Here is a 17939-nt window from a genome sequence, read left to right as displayed (position 1 = left end):
CAAGGTCACAAAGTAACTGGGTACAAGGCAGGCTGGGAGGAACAGCAAGAACCATTTCTGGTTGGAGTCTTGAGAACCTAACAGGAATCCCTTCCACATGGGGTTGTGAATGAAGGAGCTGTGCCCTGGGCTCAAGAAGGCTGACAGAAGTTGGAAGGCTTAGGAAGGGAACCAGAGGCCTCAGTGTACCCCGGCGCCGTGCAGCCCACCCTGGTGGCCCAGTTAACTGTGGGACAGGACTCACTTTTTCTGTCTCTTCTCCAGATCATGGTTCCTGCTCTGCTGGTTCTCCAGCAGCACCCGCGTGTCCTCCAAGTCCCAGGTGAGGTGGTGACACTTCCGCCTCAGTTGGTGAGCCGTCTTCTTGGCCTCTTCATAAGCACTCTGCAGCTCCCCAAGCTATGGAAAAAAGAGAGAGGTTCGCTGGTGTCCCCATTTCCAAGGTCAGTGCCACGAGAGGAAAGGGACGCTGGGAGAGGGAGGACCTCAGAGCAGTTCCTGTCAGCTTTAGGATACCGCTTCCCTGAGCCCCACTCTCCTGGGAGGGACATTGTGGTGAGTCCATCAGTCTCTTGATGATCTCTCTGCTTCGTCTCGGCTAAACCTCCCACCCAACACCCTTAATTCATTTTTCCTTGCCCTGCCTCAACTTGACACTTTGGCAGTTGACGGATGGATCTGTCATCTGGGGAGACTTGTGAAGATTACAGAGTCATGAAGAGGGCATCCCCAGCCAATTGGAGCAGGCACCCTAGGGAGCAAGCACTGTATGGTCCACGGTGTGGGCTGAAGCCTACAGCTCATTCAGGGACATGAGCAAGCAGGAGCAAAGCCTCCTGCATCTTCCCCAGACCCTCCCCAACACACACACACACACATGCACGTATATACACACATGTGTGCGCATGTGCACACACACGCACATAAATACACACATGCGCACGCATGCGTGTGAGCACACACACATAAATATATATGCATGTGCATGCATGTGTGCACATACAAACACACATACATGTATATATACACGTGAGCACATGCGTACACACACATACACACATGTGCACGCATGTATATACACACATGTGTACGCACATGTGCGCGCGCGCACACACACACACACACACACACACACACACACACACACACACACCCTAGTTTGAAAGAGTGGGATGCAGGACATGCTTTGAAGAAGCAGCCTCATTAAAGGGCTGCTTTAAATAAGCAAAACTCTGAGTTAATGAGGCCTGTAATTCTAAATTCAGTATTTGAAGGCAAATGGGATGTTTTCCTATGTCCCGCTGCTCGGAAAGGGTTGCGGGTTTATGACTTTTTAATGTAGTGCGGATATCCCCCTTCCTTAGGGAAAGAGGCACGACTCTGTAATTCACTGTTACAGACCCAGGCTGCTGCCCCCCCCCCTTTGTCTGTCTCTGTGTGGATCATGTCCATCTTGGAAGAGACTGTTAAAAGCTCCACCAGCATCCTCCTTGGGGTGAGGGTGGGGGATTTACCACACCTCTCTTCCTCTCTTTATAGGGTCCCCAGGGACCATCCCTTTCTGGTTCCCCCTTTAGACTGTCAGTTTAATTTTCTCCCCTGTTGAGGACATAGTAGAAGAATAGAAACCCCCACCCCATGACTCCTCCAGTGACTGGAAGAAACCAAGAAATAAAGAGATGCATGTCCTGTGGGGTGTGTACCAGACTGGAGGTGGATGCTGAGGGATTCCCACCTCAGTCTGTGTCAGCCAGGGCTTTCTGGAGAGTGGTGTTTGAAGTCTGCAGCTGGGGTTGAGAATATCAAGGCAGAAGAGGAGCAAACACCCTCTGAGCTGCAGCAGCAGCTGCAGCAGCAGCAGCACAGGCAAAGGTTCTGGGCTGAGAAAGTGCTGAACATTTGAGGACATGATCAGTTGATCCTGGGATGGGTTCTTAAGGCTCAGCTCTCCCAAATCCATCCTCCTGACAACTTAAAAGCGATTATTTTACCCTTTGAGGCAGAGGCAGCCTCAAGTGACTCGGAATTGTCTTGAACTTGCTAAGCAGAGGAAGCTGACCTCAAATCCCTGATCCTCCTGTTTCTACCTCTCAGGCCTGAGGAGAGCATTCTTGAGCTCCTACGCCTGGCTCGGCATGGTAATTTGAAACTGACCATGGGAGTGCTGAGGCACACTGAGGGAGTCTGTGCCATTTGCCTTGACCCCGAGGGTAGAGTGACAAGCAGAGAGCGAGCGGACCAGTGAAGAGAGATGTTGGAAGACAAGTCAAGAGGCCAGATGGTCGCAGTGAACATCCAGACAGGAGAGTTGATGTTGCTAACAGTGAGCTTCACTCTCAGGAAAGAAGGGCAAGATGGGCCTGGTGGTATAGGCTTGTCACCCCATCTGGATGAGGAAGGAAGATCACAAGTTCAAGGCCACCCTGGACCATGTAGCAAAGTATTGTCTCAAAAACAATGAAACAGAAGCTAGTAATGTACAGCTTCACAGCAGAGTGCTTGCCTCACATGCACAAGTGAAGTCTATGTTTGGTCTCCAGCACTGAGACATAAATGGGGTGGGTGCTCCAGGAGCTTAGATATGCACATGACACAGAACCAGGGCAGTAAAGGTAGATAACCACATCATGGCCACCTTGCTCTGGCTGAGAGCAGTCACTAGACATTGAAAGGAGAGGTGTGTGAATGGCCAGACAGACCTGGAAGATGGACCTTGGCTTAGACTCTCAAAGGAAAGCAACCAGTGAGGTGGTTAACCAGAAACCCCAGCCTAGACTGGTAGAGAGGCCTGAAGCCATAGATGAAGGAAGAAGGTTGCCCACAAAACCCAATCCAGGCCCCTTTCAAGTGTATTTCTGACAGGGAACCTCCTCATGTCCCATGTCAAAGGATGCCATTAGGAAAATTAGAATCGGTTGGTTATCAGTGCAATGAAACCTAGCTCAACACATACATGCACACATGCACATGTGGACATATGCACACACACATACACACACATGTGCACACAAGCACACACACATATGAGTGCACACACACATACACACATGTGCACATGAGCACACACACGCATACGTGAGAGAAGGAAAAGGAACATTCCCAAGTACAGGTTGATTGAAGCCAGAATGGAGGACCCCTAAGGGTCAATCGAGATGTAGAACACACCCAAAATGTCCACCTCATCATCACCATGTGCAACAGTAGAACAATCCAGAAGGGATTCTGGGTGCCTAACCTACAGTACAGCTCATGGATGAAGAGACAGGCTGGAGGCTATGGCTCTGGTCTAGGGGAGGCAGAGATAACAGACCGCTGGGGCTGGAGAAGGCAGATGGGGCTGGTTTGAATGAGAATGGTCCCTACAGACTCATCTGTTTGAACGCTTAGCCACCTGGGAGTGGAATGGCTTAGAGGATTAGAAGCATCAGGAGGTGTGGCCAAGTTGGAGGAAGTGTATTACTGGGTGTGGTCTGGGAGGTTTCAAAAGCCCAAGCCAGTCCCAGTTTCTCTATTCCCATCTCTGTCTACGGGTCAGGACATAGCTGTCAGCTACTGATCCAGCACCATGCTCCTGGCCATGATGATAACAGACTAAACCTCTGAAATTGTCAGAAGCCTCCACTTAAATGCTGTCTGTTAGAAGGGTTGCCTTGGTTGTGGTGTCTCTTCACAGCCGTAGAACACTGACTAAGACTGTAGTGTTAACAATATGCTGTGGTGACTTTATAAGCCAGAACCTAAGGCCTACATCCTTGCCATTTCTGCCAGAGCCAGACCTCTGACACAGGTCTGGACGCTAGGCAGTTGGGCCACCACCCTTCCCTCAGAAACACTCCCTCCATCCCACAGGGACAGCTATTTTTCCAACAGTAGAGATCCTCCTTCCCCAGGAACGGACAACACAGTAGCCTCTCACAATGGAGGGGAGAAGACACCGGGTGTCTGGGGTCCCAGCCCTCCAGCCTTTCTCACCTTCTGCTCCAGCTCAGTCCGGGCCTTCATCTCTGAGTCCAACCTCTCCTCGCACTGCTGAAGGCGCTTGCGTAGGAAGTCATTCTCCAGCTGAGCACAGTCCAAACGCATCTGCCACTCGTCCGCTGCGTGACAGAGCCGACGGCTGGTGAGTGAGGTGGCAGATGTGGGCCTTGCCTCACTCCACTTGCCACTTCAAAGTGACCCTTCAGAAGACTCCCAAGCCTCAGTCTTGGATTCAGGGTAAGAAACTGTGCGGAAGCCCAAGCTAAGACAAAGGCCAGGCTTCCTCCAGGCAGTCTGCTCTGACTACATCCAGCTATCTGGAGTGTTGACCTCACTGTTGTAAGGTCATATTTCTTAAACCCTGTAAGGGTACCCAGATGTTTCTTTTTCCAAAGAAATTTCACAGTCTATAAGGCAGGGAGTTCTCTTGTCATTGGTGTATGCTCAACATCATTTAGAAGTTTTTCAGATAGTCGGGGATGCAGGACCCACCAGAATCCTGGCCATGGGCTGGGTGGTAGATTTTGATCGTTGACTTTGGGTGGAGTTACGAGCTAACTGGATGGGGTGATCACTCAGTGAGGACCTAGCCACAAATGCCCTAAATGATTTTTTTTTTCAGAGCTGGGGACCGAACCCAGGGTCTTGCGCTTGCTAGGCAAGCGCTCTACCACTGAGCTAAATCCCCAACCCAATGCCCTAGATGATTTAATGTATGCTAAATCCTTTGATTTGGTTTAAAAAGTCATGTGATGGTTGAATTGAAATTGGCTGAATGAGGGGGGTCATGGTGTCTTATCTTTTGATCACCAAAGAATACTCCTTAAGTCAATGGATCTGGGGAAACATCTTTAAGAAGTACTCAACCCATTGCTTTATCACCCATGTATCTTTTCATCTATCTACATCTATCTATTATCTGTCCACCTGTATGTCCATCCATCTGTTGGTCCATCCACCCACCCATCTATTCATCCATCATCCACCTATCCATCCATCCATCATACATTCACCCACCCACTCATCCACCCATCTACTCATCCATCCATCCATCATCCACATATCCATCATCCATCCATCCATCATCCACATATCCATCATCCATCCATCCATCCATCCATCCATCCATCCATCCACCCATCCATCCACCCATCCATCCATCCATCCACCCATCCATCCATCTATCCATCCATCCATCCACCCATCCATCCATCCATCTATCCATCCATCCACCCATCCATCCATCCATCCACCCATCCATCCATCCATCCATCCATCCACCCATCCATCCATCCATCCACCCATCCATCCATCCATCCACCCATCCATCCATCTATCCATCCATCCACCCATCCATCCACCCATCCATCCATCCATCCACCCATCCATCCATCTATCCATCCATCCATCCATCCACCCATCCATCCATCCATCCACCCATCCATCCACCCATCCATCCACCCATCCATCCATCCTTGGGACACTCATTCAATGCACTGCTTCTTATGAGTACAAGGGATAATACCATTAATAATAAGTCATTTATACTCAGTTTTTAGTATAATTTGATGGGAGTAAAAAACACATTCACAGAAAGCTACAAATTAGTTTTCTCCTGGTAAAGTTCACGAGAATTTAGAAAAGGGCTTGTATTCATAAGGACTCTCCTAGGACACATTATGATGCTGAGCACATGGTAAAAGCAAACTAGTGTTCATTAGATAGATAGATAGATAGATAGATAGATAGATACATACATACATACATACATACATACATACATACATACATGCACACACACAGAGATACACAGATACACAGGTACATAGATGAGTAGATAGATGAAGAGAGATGGTTGGGTGGATGGTAAGATGGAAGAGTAATGAACGTATTGTTGATGAGTAATAATGGATGTTAGCATAGATGGGTAAGTGGGTACATAGATGATGGACAGACAGTGGGTGGATGGACGGATGGGTGGGTGAGTGGATGGGTGGATGGATGGGTGAGTGGGTGGATGGATGGGTGGATGGGTGGGTGGGTGGGTGGGTGGGTGGATGGGTGGGTGGGTGGGTGGATGAGTGGATGGATGGATGGGTGGATGGGTGGATGAGTGGATGGATGGATGGATGAGTGGATGGATGGATGAGTGGGTGGATGGATGAGTGGATGGATGGGTGAGTGGGTGGATGGATGGGTGGATGGGTGGATGAGTGGATGGATGGGTGAGTGGGTGGATGGATGGGTGGATGGGTGGATGAGTGGATGGATGGGTGAGTGGGTGGATGGATGGGTGGATGGGTGGGTGGGTGGGTGGGTGGGTGGGTGGGTGGATGGGTGAGTGGGTGGATGGATGGATGAGTGGATGGATGGGTGAGTGGGTGGATGGATGGATGAGTGGATGGATGGATGAGTGGGTGGATGGATGAGTGGATGGATGGGTGAGTGGGTGGATGGATGGGTGGATGGGTGGGTGGGTGGATGGGTGGGTGGGTGGGTGGATGGATGGCGGATGGGTGGGTGGGTGGGGGGTGGATGGGTGGATGGGTGAGTGGGTGGATGGATGAGTGGATGGATGGGTGAGTGGGTGGATGGATGGGTGGATGGATGGGTGAGTGGGTGGATGGATGGGTGGATGGGTGGGTGGGTGGGTGGATGGGTGGATGGGTGGGTGGGTGGGTGGATGAGTGGATGGATGGATGGGTGGATGGGTGGATGAGTGGATGGATGGGTGAGTGGGTGGATGGATGGGTGGATGGGTGGATGAGTGGATGGATGGGTGAGTGGGTGGATGGATGGGTGGATGGGTGGGTGGGTGGGTGGATGGATGGGTGGATGGGTGGGTGGGTGGGGGGTGGATGGGTGGATGGGTGAGTGGGTGGATGGATGAGTGGATGGATGGGTGAGTGGGTGGATGGATGGCGGATGGGTGGGTGGGTGGGGGGTGGATGGGTGGATGGGTGAGTGGGTGGATGGATGAGTGGATGGATGGGTGAGTGGGTGGATGGATGGGTGGATGGATGGGTGAGTGGGTGGATGGATGGGTGGATGGGTGGGTGGGTGGGTGGATGGGTGGATGGGTGGGTGGGTGGGTGGATGAGTGGATGGATGGATGGGTGGATGGGTGGATGAGTGGATGGATGGGTGAGTGGGTGGATGGATGGGTGGATGGGTGGGTGGGTGGGTGGGTGGGTGGGTGGGTGGATGGGTGAGTGGGTGGATGGATGGATGAGTGGATGGATGGGTGAGTGGGTGGATGGATGGATGAGTGGATGGATGGATGAGTGGGTGGATGGATGAGTGGATGGATGGGTGAGTGGGTGGATGGATGGGTGGATGGGTGGGTGGGTGGATGGGTGGGTGGGTGGGTGGATGGATGGCGGATGGGTGGGTGGGTGGGGGGTGGATGGGTGGATGGGTGAGTGGGTGGATGGATGAGTGGATGGATGGGTGAGTGGGTGGATGGATGGGTGGGTGAGTGGGTGGATGGATGGGTGGATGGATGGGTGGATGGATGGGTGAGTGGGTGGGTGAGTGGGTGGATGGATGGGTGAGTGGGTGGGTGGGTGGGTGGATGGATGGGTGGGTGGATGGATGACTGGATGGATGGGTGGGTGGGTGGATGGATGGGTGGGTGAGTGGGTGGATGGATGGGTGGGTGAGTGGATGGATGGGTGGATGGATGGGTGGGTGAGTGGGTGGATGGATGAGTGGATGGATGGGTGGATGGGTGGGTGGGTGGATGGGTGGGTGGGTGGGTGGATGGGTAGATGGATGGATGGATGGATGGATGGACGGATGGGTTGGTGGGTGGGTGGGTGGATGGGCTGATGAATAAGCCAGTGAGCAAGGCAATGGGTAACCAGTCTGTCCAACAACATCCTGATTTGTCCGTTCACCTGTTTCCTGGCTTTCTGCGATCCATTTCCACACATATGGCTAGCTTCCTGAGAACAAATCTCAACTACAATTCTTCTCTAGCCCTCCATGTTCAGCCTGGCACTGGATATGCATTACAGAAGACTCACTGTATGTACTTTGGCAGGTGTAAAGAAAGCCATGCTTTTATGATGCCCAGAGGTGGGCAAGCAAGCACAGCAGTGGTGAATGAAAAGTGTCTCATTGCCCCTCTCAACTTTGCTGTGTTTTAGAGGTTTTCATGGAAAGAGTATGTATGACTTTCATAATGAGAAACAGACTCGCTGTGGCCTGGCTTCCTGAACTGCACGCCTGTAGCTAAGCTCCCACTTCATGCAGTGGCTGATATGCCTGAGGGCTAAGTGATCCACCTCATTCATTCCCTGACCTTTGCAAAACAGACATGCCCAAGAAGCCTCATCCAGACCAGACCTGGATGGACGGAGCCCGTGCTAGCATGCCTCTGGGGAGGATTGCTACCCCCATAGCTGGCTCTGTACCAACATCTGGCCCTGTGTACGCTTGGTTTTGTTGAGCCTCTCAAATCAGAAACCTTCAACTGCCTCATGGTCCCTTCCCAGGGAAACTCAGACTCAAAGGAAACCAGGGCATAGTGCAAGGGTTGGAGTGGTGTTGGGGGTCCTAGGGATAAGTGTCTCATCAGGTAAAGGAGCCTGAGAAGGCTCCGAACACAATGGCTTGTGTTCACTCCCAAGCCCCACATGGTAGGAGAGAACTGATTCTGACAAACTGTCCTGTGTCACATGTCATGTGTGTGCACACATGCACACACAATTAAATGGATGTAATAGTCTTCAAAGAGCCTAGCAAAGGTCCCCAATGCTTGGTATCTTCTCCACTGATTCTAGACTCCGGTCCCTTGGATGGTCCTGATGTCTTAAGGGCATCCTGAAGTCTGGTATCAATATTTGCTAGACTCTGATGTCTGGGCACTTTCTCAACAGCCTCCATCCAGCTGGAGGGAATCTACAACAGAGTGGAAACTGGACAGATACGTCACCATCCCATCCAACTGTGAAAGCCAAGTGCCCAGGCAGTGGCATGGCCAGGGCACACCAGGAGCATCTGATGCCTCTCACTGGGCAGTCATGAGAGTCAGCCTCAACTGGATCATGTATGTGAGAGCACATAGAGCCCCCATTCCTTGTGGCGAAGAGGTAACCACTCTGTGTTAGACTACTCCATACGGCCCAGTTCTACATATTCATCACCTGGGACCATCTACACTTGAATGTGAAGAATCTGGGGCTCCACGGCAACTTTGAATAGCATGGTATGATTCAAATACAGAGGGGAAATTTTAAAAAACCTGGGCTCCACCTGGGAGCCGTCTTCATCAAAATGATGTGTATTTAAGATACAGGAATAGAAGAGTGTATAACACATAGACACTGACCTTTCATCATTCGTGTGTGTGTGTGTGTGTGTGTGTGTGTGTGTGTGTGTGTGTACCTGTATGGGGATACCTGTGCATGTGTGTATATGTGAGCTTGAAGGCCAGAGATCAACGTTGGGCTCTGGCTCAGACCCCCTCCATCTTGCTTTTGTGAAACAGGGTCTCTCACTCTCCTTGGGGCTCATGAACTAGGAAAAGTGGGTGGCCACCTAGCCCTAGCCAGCCGCCTGTTTCTGCTTCCCCAGAGCTGCGATCATGCCTAGCTTCTGTTGAGTACAAGGGGTCAAGCTGGTGCGGCAAGCACTATATCGAATGAGCTGCATTTCTAGCTTCTCCCTGCTTAAACACGATCCTTCCGCAGTGATGAGTGTTCTCTGTAAATTTGGCCAGGAAGCAAGGAGGTGGGTGGGTGGGTGGGTGGGTGGGGGCAGGCATGGTGTGAGTGGGACCCAGGTGCACTGTGCATACCCATGAACACATACACCAAAGGAGAAGGTGTTTCATCTTCCAGCATCCAACCCCAAGGGTTCCCGGCCGCTCACCTCCCCCTGTGGGCTTCTCCTCCAGGTTTGCCGTCTGGATCCTCTGCTGGGCCTCCTCCAGCTGCTTCTGAACTCCCCCCAGTGCATCTTGCACTTGCTGATACTTAGCCTGGAAGAAGAGCTCAGCGTTGGCTGAGGTTTGGAAATGGTAGAATCTATACCCCCAAACCCAGGTTCACGTATTGGGAAATTAGCCCTCCACCTGGCACCGTGAAAGGTCCAGCCCAGCGGAGGTCTTCAGGTCACTGGGCCTGGGAAGGGATTAGAGTCGTTCTTGTGAGACTCCTGCTTTAGTGATTACAGTATAAAAGTAAGGAGCCAAACACCCCTTCCCACTTCCTGTTTGGCGCAGTGATCTTTCCTGCCAGCCATGTTGCCCCCTTGCCTTGGGCTTCTACCAAAGGCTGGGCTAACCCGGCAGCCCAAGATCTTCAGTCTCCAGAACCATGAGGTAGCAAACCTCTTTGCTTTACAAAGGAACCCACTTGAGATACTTTGTTGCAGTAATGAAAAGGGAGTGAACTGGCCAAAACTGACCATTTCACAGGGTTTGGTCATCTGTTACGCATCCAGGGCACAAGCATGACATGTCCCCTGCCCACAGCACCTCCCAGGCCTTACTTTAGAAACATCCAACTGTCCCTAGGACCCAGGGCACAGAAGTCAGTTAACCTGTGTAACTATCTCACTTGGGATGACGGGTCCCAGAGGAGCACCAGTAACCAGGATCTACCACTTCCAAACACCCCACTAGGTGGCCATGAGCCCTTACCTTGAGCTCCTGAACCTCTCGGAGGGCCTGAAGGCGCTCTGCCCGCTCGCTCTCTAGTGCCTGACAGGCCACATCGCCTTTGAAGCGTTCATCAGCAAGCTCTGAGGTCAAGTCTGCGATCTGAGGACGAGAAACCAAGACCACTGACTGAGCCTTCTTTTCTCTACACGCTGCACACAGTAGGACCACTGTAGGGCAAACCACTTCCAGGGGGAAAGGTGATCCTGCTGCATAAACAAAGGTGGAAAACTCATACTTCAGGATGTTGCTGTTCCTGCTGTGGGGGAACTCTCTTGTCAGCACACATTATGTTCTCTGATTATCAGTCTTCAAATGGCAGGGAGGGCACCTGCCATTCGAAATGTTGTGGGAGGTAAGAGGGATAAGCCCTGGACAGTTTGGCCTGGCACATAGTAGGTACTCAACTGAGGACAACTGGACATGAACCGCCCTGCTGGACTGAGCATCGCTGTCCTTGAAGACACGCCCACAGTTGGATGTCCCGCACGGGGTGCTCTAAGACCCTCGGTGGGCTGTGGTACCAGCTCTCTGCCTTCCCAGCAAGTCTGGTCTGGTCTTAGGTGCACTTGGTTGATAATATGTTGTTACTGATTAGGGGACAGAGAATTAACACATGTGAGCTGGGCACTTCTGGAGGAGTTGATAAAGGTGCTTTGCTTTCTCAAGGGCTGACAGACCCAGGTGCCACCACCACAGGAGAGAAAATGAAGACCCAGCCTCCAAGTTCATCTTTCAAACAGCCGAGAATTAGAAAACACTGGACTATGGAGGGAGGGAGGGAGGGAGGGAGGGAGGGAGGGAGGGAGGGAGGGAGGGAGGGAGGGAGAGATAGAGAGAGAGAGGAGAAAAAGAGACTGTGTGTCTATGTTTGTGTATGTCTATGTGTGTGGCTCTGTGTGTGTGTGTCTTATGTGTGTCTGTGTATGTCTATGGGTTTGTGTGTATGTGTCTTATGTGTGTGTGTCTTATGTATATGTGTGTCTCTGTGTGTGTCTGTGTGTGTGTCTCTGTGTGTCTGTGTGTGTGTGTGTATCTGTGTGTCTGTGTCTGTGTGTGTGTGTGTGTGTGTGTGTGTGTGTGTGTCTTTACAACAAGGTTTCATGTAGCTCAGGCCATCCTTTAACTCTACGTAGCCAAAGATGGCCTGGAACTCCTGACCCTCCTGTGTCCACCTCCTAAGTGCCACCTACAGGAGTGGCCCATATATATGCCATGCTGAGACTGGAACCCAGGGTTTTGTTGTTTTTTCTTATTGTAAATATAATATAAAGTTGAGAGTCAGGGGATGTGGGAAGGGAGCAGGGCGCTAGGTCAAGGCTAAGAACACCTGGCTGCCTCAATGTTCGCAACCAGGGCCTTCTGTCCCTTGGCCCTCAGATTGTCAATCACACAGACACAGCGCCTCATACATGCAACAAAATACAGTTACATCCATCCCTCCCATTTTCCCCTCGACTTGCCTCCTACCTCTCAACATCCACCCACACAACTTTCGTTCACTTTTTATTATCTGCATCCGGTTACTACTGCCCATGCGTGGGTATGGACCATCAGTGGGACACCAGGAGATGTCAATAAAGCGTGACCCACCCTCCCTCCCTCCCTCCCTCCTTCTCACTTTTTGGTCATATGAACACAGCACAAGGTGCCCACTTAACCATGGAGATGGTTTCACAAGGGCTCCAGCTGCCCCAAGATGTACATCTGTACTGTGGATCTCTTCTCGGTGTTTTGAAAACCAGAAAACAGCACACTATTGTGAAGGTTTTAGGAAAACCCTGCCTTCCACAGAACTGTGAGGCTCCCTGACTGTCTAGAACTTCGCTCAGCAGGCTGGAGAGGTATGAGTCGGAGGCTGCTATTATTCTTGGGTGGTCGTTAGCCATCTGATAGCCCCTTCTTGTCCTCCACTTTGTCTGACCTGTCGTCCAGGGACCCCGTCAGTCAGATGAAAACTTCTGTGGTTGGTGTATTAACTTAGCATCTACCTCGCTTTCTAGTCACCACCTAAGAACGTTCTAGCATCTGTGGCCCTGTAATAAAGGTTTCCTCATTTTCGGTAAACTACAACGGATGTTTCTCCCCCAATGTACTTCCCAAGTATTGATTCCTTTGCTTCCTTTGTTATGTCGCTATAACGCTTCATAAAATGGTCACCATGCTGGAATTGTGGAATTGTGGGTAACGAGTCTGTTCCCGGGACACAGTCATTAATATTTGGCTCTGGAACAAATGACCTCTGAAGTGAGAGCTTTGATGTTGGGGAAAGAGTTGCACTGTAGGAATTGAGGCCACTGCATACAGCTCTACAGACCTTCTTTGCTCCACCATGACCCAAATGGAAACTCGAGGAGAAATGAGAGAGAGAGAGAGAGAGAGAGAGAGAGAGAGAGAGACAGAGACAGAGACACAGAGACACAGAGACACAGAGACACAGAGAGAGACACAGAGACACAGAGAGAGACAGAGAAAGAGAGGGAGAGAGAGACAGAGACAGAGAGAGACAGAAAAAGAGAGGGAGAGAGACAGAGAGAGAGACAGAGAGAGACAGAGAGGGAGAGAGAGACAGAGAGAGAGAGAGAGAGAGAGAGAGAGAGTCCAAGATCACAGACCAAGCCAGCCCAGTGCAGAGATTTGAACTCATATCTGCCACAACTACAACGGCTACAGAATCGGGACTTTGGGTGGATAGCCTCTGGGAGGGGCCTTTGGGCAAGTTAGGTTTGCTTATGGCCATGCAAAAGCCCAATGGGGCTGGGACAGTGACCAGTTTAGGGCCAAGCTTCTTACCACCTCCCACCCTGGGAGTCAGCCTTGATTCCAGCAGGGGCACAAGGATCCACTGATTAGACAATTAGTGTGAAATTTAATTTGTGCTAATCCATCTGAGCACGGGGAATGCAGAATTAATTTAATGCATTAATTTTTAGTTTCGTGGAACCTACAGTCTAGAGCCGGAAGGACAGAGTTCTCTCAGCTGCAGGATACTCTCACATGGTCAAGTCCATGTAAAACCTTTCCCTTCCTCCTTCCCTCCCCTCCCCACCCCTCCCTTCTCTTTCCCTCCCCCACCTTTTCCCCTCTCTCCTCCCCTCCCCTTCGCAGAGGAGGAGTGAGCCCCCGCACTCAGAACTATGAAAACCAATTTAAGGATGGGTGAGTCTGGCTTGCAAACACAGCAGAGAATTTTTTAACAGCTGTCACAGGGCAATTGATAGGAAATTGCTTTGACAACCCTCCCCAGATCCACCCTGTGCTGGAATCAGCAAAAAAACGCCCTTTCTACTTAGGGACAACGTCCCTCGGGACAAGCAGGACAGAAGGCAACATGGATGGCTTCAGGTTCTTATAGAATCAAAGAGAAAGGAACTAGCCCAGGCTGGAGGCGTGGGATGGTAACCCTGGCAACAGGATGCTGAGGCAGAAGAACTGCATGTTCAAAGCCAGCCTGTGTGAAACAGTAAGACATTGTTGTCGGCAACAGAGGGTGGGGTGGTGGCTCCATGGTGCGGTGCTCAGCGAGTGTATGCCAAGTCTGAGACCAATTCCCAGTACTGAGAGAGAGACATCAGCACGGGGCGCAACCTAAGACAGGTACTGAAAGACGAACACGGCGGTGGTTGTGGCTGTCGTTATCTGTAGGTCCGACAGTCATTATGTGCACACCTATTGTGCGCCAGGCTCCCACCGCCTCCAATCCTAGCAGCTGCCTGGTAGATTATTGTCACATTTCTTTACCTGAACCCCCAAAGCTGCTATGTTAATACACTCAGAAATCTCAGTGACACCCCCTGCTTGACCATGAAATAGATCTGAGGAAAAGTCCCAAACCTTGGGAAGAAAACATCCCACCCATGATACAATACTAGGAGCTCCTGACCCTCATGTCCTTTTAAACGAAAGGGGCTGTCTGGGACCCTGTGAACAGAAGGGCCCCTCTCACGGGGCAGCCTCTCCTGCCTCCCATTCTCTTGGTTTCACTGTGGATGGAGGTTAGATCACTCTGTAGTAACTGTCCAATAAGCCACGTCATGATACTAGCTGCTGTCCTCCCTGCTGAGATGTAATGGGTGGGTGCAGGGGCCAGGGAGAGCAGCATAGCTGTGTTTGTGAAGCTTGGGCCCAGTCAGGATCATCTGGTCCCCAATGGTTAGGACAACAGAGACACACCGAAGGCCATTCACACACTCTGATCTGTGGCCCTGTGACCCTTTGTGCTTCCCAAGGAGAAGCAACTTGTGCAATGTCTGAGAACTTGCTAGAAAGGTGGGGCTTACAGGGTCATCCCAAGTCTAGGTTCACCAGTTCTAAGCCTAGAGTCTGTAGGCATTCTGGGGACACCCCGAGCCTGGGCTCTGCATCTCTAAGCCTGGTGTATGTGCAGGGGGAACTGGAAACACCCCGAGCCTGGGCTCTGCATCTCTAAGCCTGGTGTATGTGCAGGGGGAACTGGAAACACCCCGAGCCTGGGCTCTGCATCTCTAAGCCTGGTGTATGTGCAGGGGGAACTGGAGACACCCCGAGCCTGGGCTCTGCATAGCTAAAGTTGGTTGTGCTTGCTCCAGGCTTCACAGTGAGCCCCGATAGTCACTTCAAAGCCAGTCAGAGAAGCAGCAGAGATGAGGATCTCCTCCTGGATCACAAGATAATGACCCCCTCTGGGTCACACCCAGATGAGCCTGGGAGAATTTCAGTGCTAAAGGTGCCTCACTAGCTCCTCGGGCAAAAAGCCTGTGTACATCAGTCATCGTGGCCTTGATGCCACAATTCCAAATCTCAGCGACAAGTCATGCTTCTCTGGGATAAAAGATGGGAGAGGGACACTGGCCATGGGCTTGAGATGTTGCTGATTGAAAATGTCACATTGCCAGGGAGTGCTATGTGGGCCACTTGGGGAAAAATGTCACCAACCAGCGCTGGACCCTGCGTGCTACAATCCTGAGCTGCCAGGCAAGATACGCCCACAGGAGCAATAGTGGCTGGACAGTTATGGGCTGACTGGCTTCCTTGTTAGGTTTGAAGTCTGCTTCCCAGGAGCCCCAGGGGGGAGGGACAGGAAGGAAGAATCAGTGTTTTTCATTCTCTGTGTGAATCAAACACTGCTTTGACTTCACTGGCAACTATGCTATGGAACTGGTGGTCCTCTTGTTTTTTCAGTCTAGCACAAAAACACTTCTACAGGGCCATCAAGGTGGCTCAACAGGTTAGGATACTTGCTGCCAAGGTTAATGATCTGAGTTCAAACCCCAGAACCAACATAACCAAAGAAGGCCCACCTACTCTTCTCTTGTCATGTATGTGGAGTCTAGTATCCAATTCAGGAGCCTGTGGTGGCATCTCCAACTGCAGGACACTTGTCTATGGGACAGCAGCTCGTCCACACGAAGTGACATCAATTGGCATGCCACAAATGTAGAGGCCATCGCACACATGCACACATCCTTGCCAACCCTCCCCTGAAGCTCCTTTCCAATCTGCCTGTTTGGAGCCTGAAGTGGCACTTACAGAGGCAATGATCTGCATCTCCTGATTGCTACTTAGACTGAGCCTCTTCTTGTGAGTCTAATTGGATCCTTGAGCATGCAAATCTCTGAAATAAGAATGTCTCTAATGTCAGTACATCATGGAAGATAGGGGAGAAAGAATGCAAGGGCCAGGTGTGTGTGTGTGTGTCTGTGTGTGTCTGTGTGTGTCTGTGTGTGTGTGAATTTGAGTATGTGTACCTGTATGAATGAGCATGCTTGTGTGTGCACATGTGCGTATTTGCATGTATGTGCATGCACACATTCCCACATATACACACACATATGCACACACAAACACATATACACATACCACATACATGAGCACATATACACGTAAACATACACACATGCACACACTCACACATTTGCATATACACACACAGTCAAACACACAAAGACATACACATACACATGTACACACAGTATATACACACATGCACACAAATACTTGCACACATATGCACACATGCACACACAACACACATGCATACATACATAGTACACACACATACAGACAATGATACTTAAATGTGGTGGATCACAAAAAAGAACAAGAGGACTGGTTGGGATGAAATTCAGAGGAGTGGGAGGGGAACGAGAGGGAGTGTGATCAGAACAGATCATATGTAAGTGTGGGCTTAGGAGAGATGCATGTTCGTGTGTGTGTGTGTGTGTGTGTGTATAGTGTGTATATGTATATTGTGTGTATGCATATGTATTGTATGTTTGAGCATGTATGTATATTGTGTTGTTTGTATATGTGTGAATTATGTGTGTTGTGTGTATTGTGTATACGTAATGTTGTGTATTGTATTATTGTATGTGTGTATTATGTGTGTGTTGTATGTGTGTATTACGTGTGTATGTTTTGGGGCTGGAGAGATGCTCCCTTGTTAATAGGACTTGCTGCTTTTTCCAGAGGATCTGAGTTTGGGTCCTAGAACCCACAACGGAAGAGTCACAACTGCCTGCAACTCCAGCATCAAGGAGTCCAGTGCCCTCTTCTGGCCACACTGGGCCCTGCACTCACATGCACAGATCCACACAAACACAGAGATAATTTAGAAAATAAAAGTACTTCTTAAACAAAATGTTTACCATCCCTGGCTCCACCAACCACGGCTGCATGAGACTCAGTCTCAAAAAGGAAACATCTCAACAGAGGAGACATCGGTTAATAGCAGACATCAGGTGGTGCAAAAGGGAAGTTTTCCCAGGAAAGGTGACCTCAGAACGAGGCTGAGTTTCTCATTCACGCGTACCATGTACTTCCTACACTAGCTTTTAAATAAATTATCAATAATTTGAGGAAAAGCAAAGGAAGCAGCTTCCCATCTGGGAACCATCTGTCCATATTTTGGTCCATTTTAAAATTTCCCTATTGGATAGTTCGTCTTCCAGCAGACTAGCATGAGTTCCCTGCATGCTCTGGACTCTGTCCATGACATGAATTTATCACAACTTCACTTCACCCTTTAATCAACACCCTTCCCTTGTTCTACGGGGTGAGACACCCTCGCCCCAACCCTTTCTCCTTTCATGGCTTACATAGGGAACTTTTCTCTTTGGGACTAGATGGCATTGGCTGGTTGAGTGGAATCAGGAAGACGTAGGGTGCCATAGCTGTCAGAGGCTGAGGCAGGGGATCTGAGTGTGCGGCAGGAGGCCTACCTTACTCTCCAGCAGGTCCGCACTCTGTCTGAGCTCACTCCTCGAGTTCTCTGAGTTCTGCAGTTTCTGTCTCAGCAGTGTCAGCTCCTCCTGCA

General features: G+C 50.5%; 1 protein-coding gene across 1 annotated transcript in view; it reads right to left on the bottom strand.

Annotated features, from left to right (window-relative positions):
* Myo18b (myosin XVIIIb) overlaps positions 1-17939 on the bottom strand; it is a 193066-nt gene that overhangs the window by 109126 nt on the left and 66001 nt on the right. The window contains exons 23-27 of the mRNA XM_006249578.5: positions 17845-17934; positions 10628-10747; positions 9856-9964; positions 3973-4097; positions 245-399 (exon numbers count right to left, since the gene is read on the bottom strand). Coding sequence (XP_006249640.2) covers positions 245-399; positions 3973-4097; positions 9856-9964; positions 10628-10747; positions 17845-17934 — 599 coding nt within the window. The remainder of the gene's footprint in view (positions 1-244; positions 400-3972; positions 4098-9855; positions 9965-10627; positions 10748-17844; positions 17935-17939) is intronic.

Source organism: Rattus norvegicus, chromosome 12, assembly GCF_036323735.1.
Source record: "Rattus norvegicus strain BN/NHsdMcwi chromosome 12, GRCr8, whole genome shotgun sequence".
Classification (NCBI taxonomy): Eukaryota; Metazoa; Chordata; class Mammalia; order Rodentia; family Muridae; genus Rattus; species Rattus norvegicus.
The sequence above is the reverse complement of the archived record's forward strand: the minus strand, read 5'-3'. Positions and strand labels throughout refer to the sequence as shown.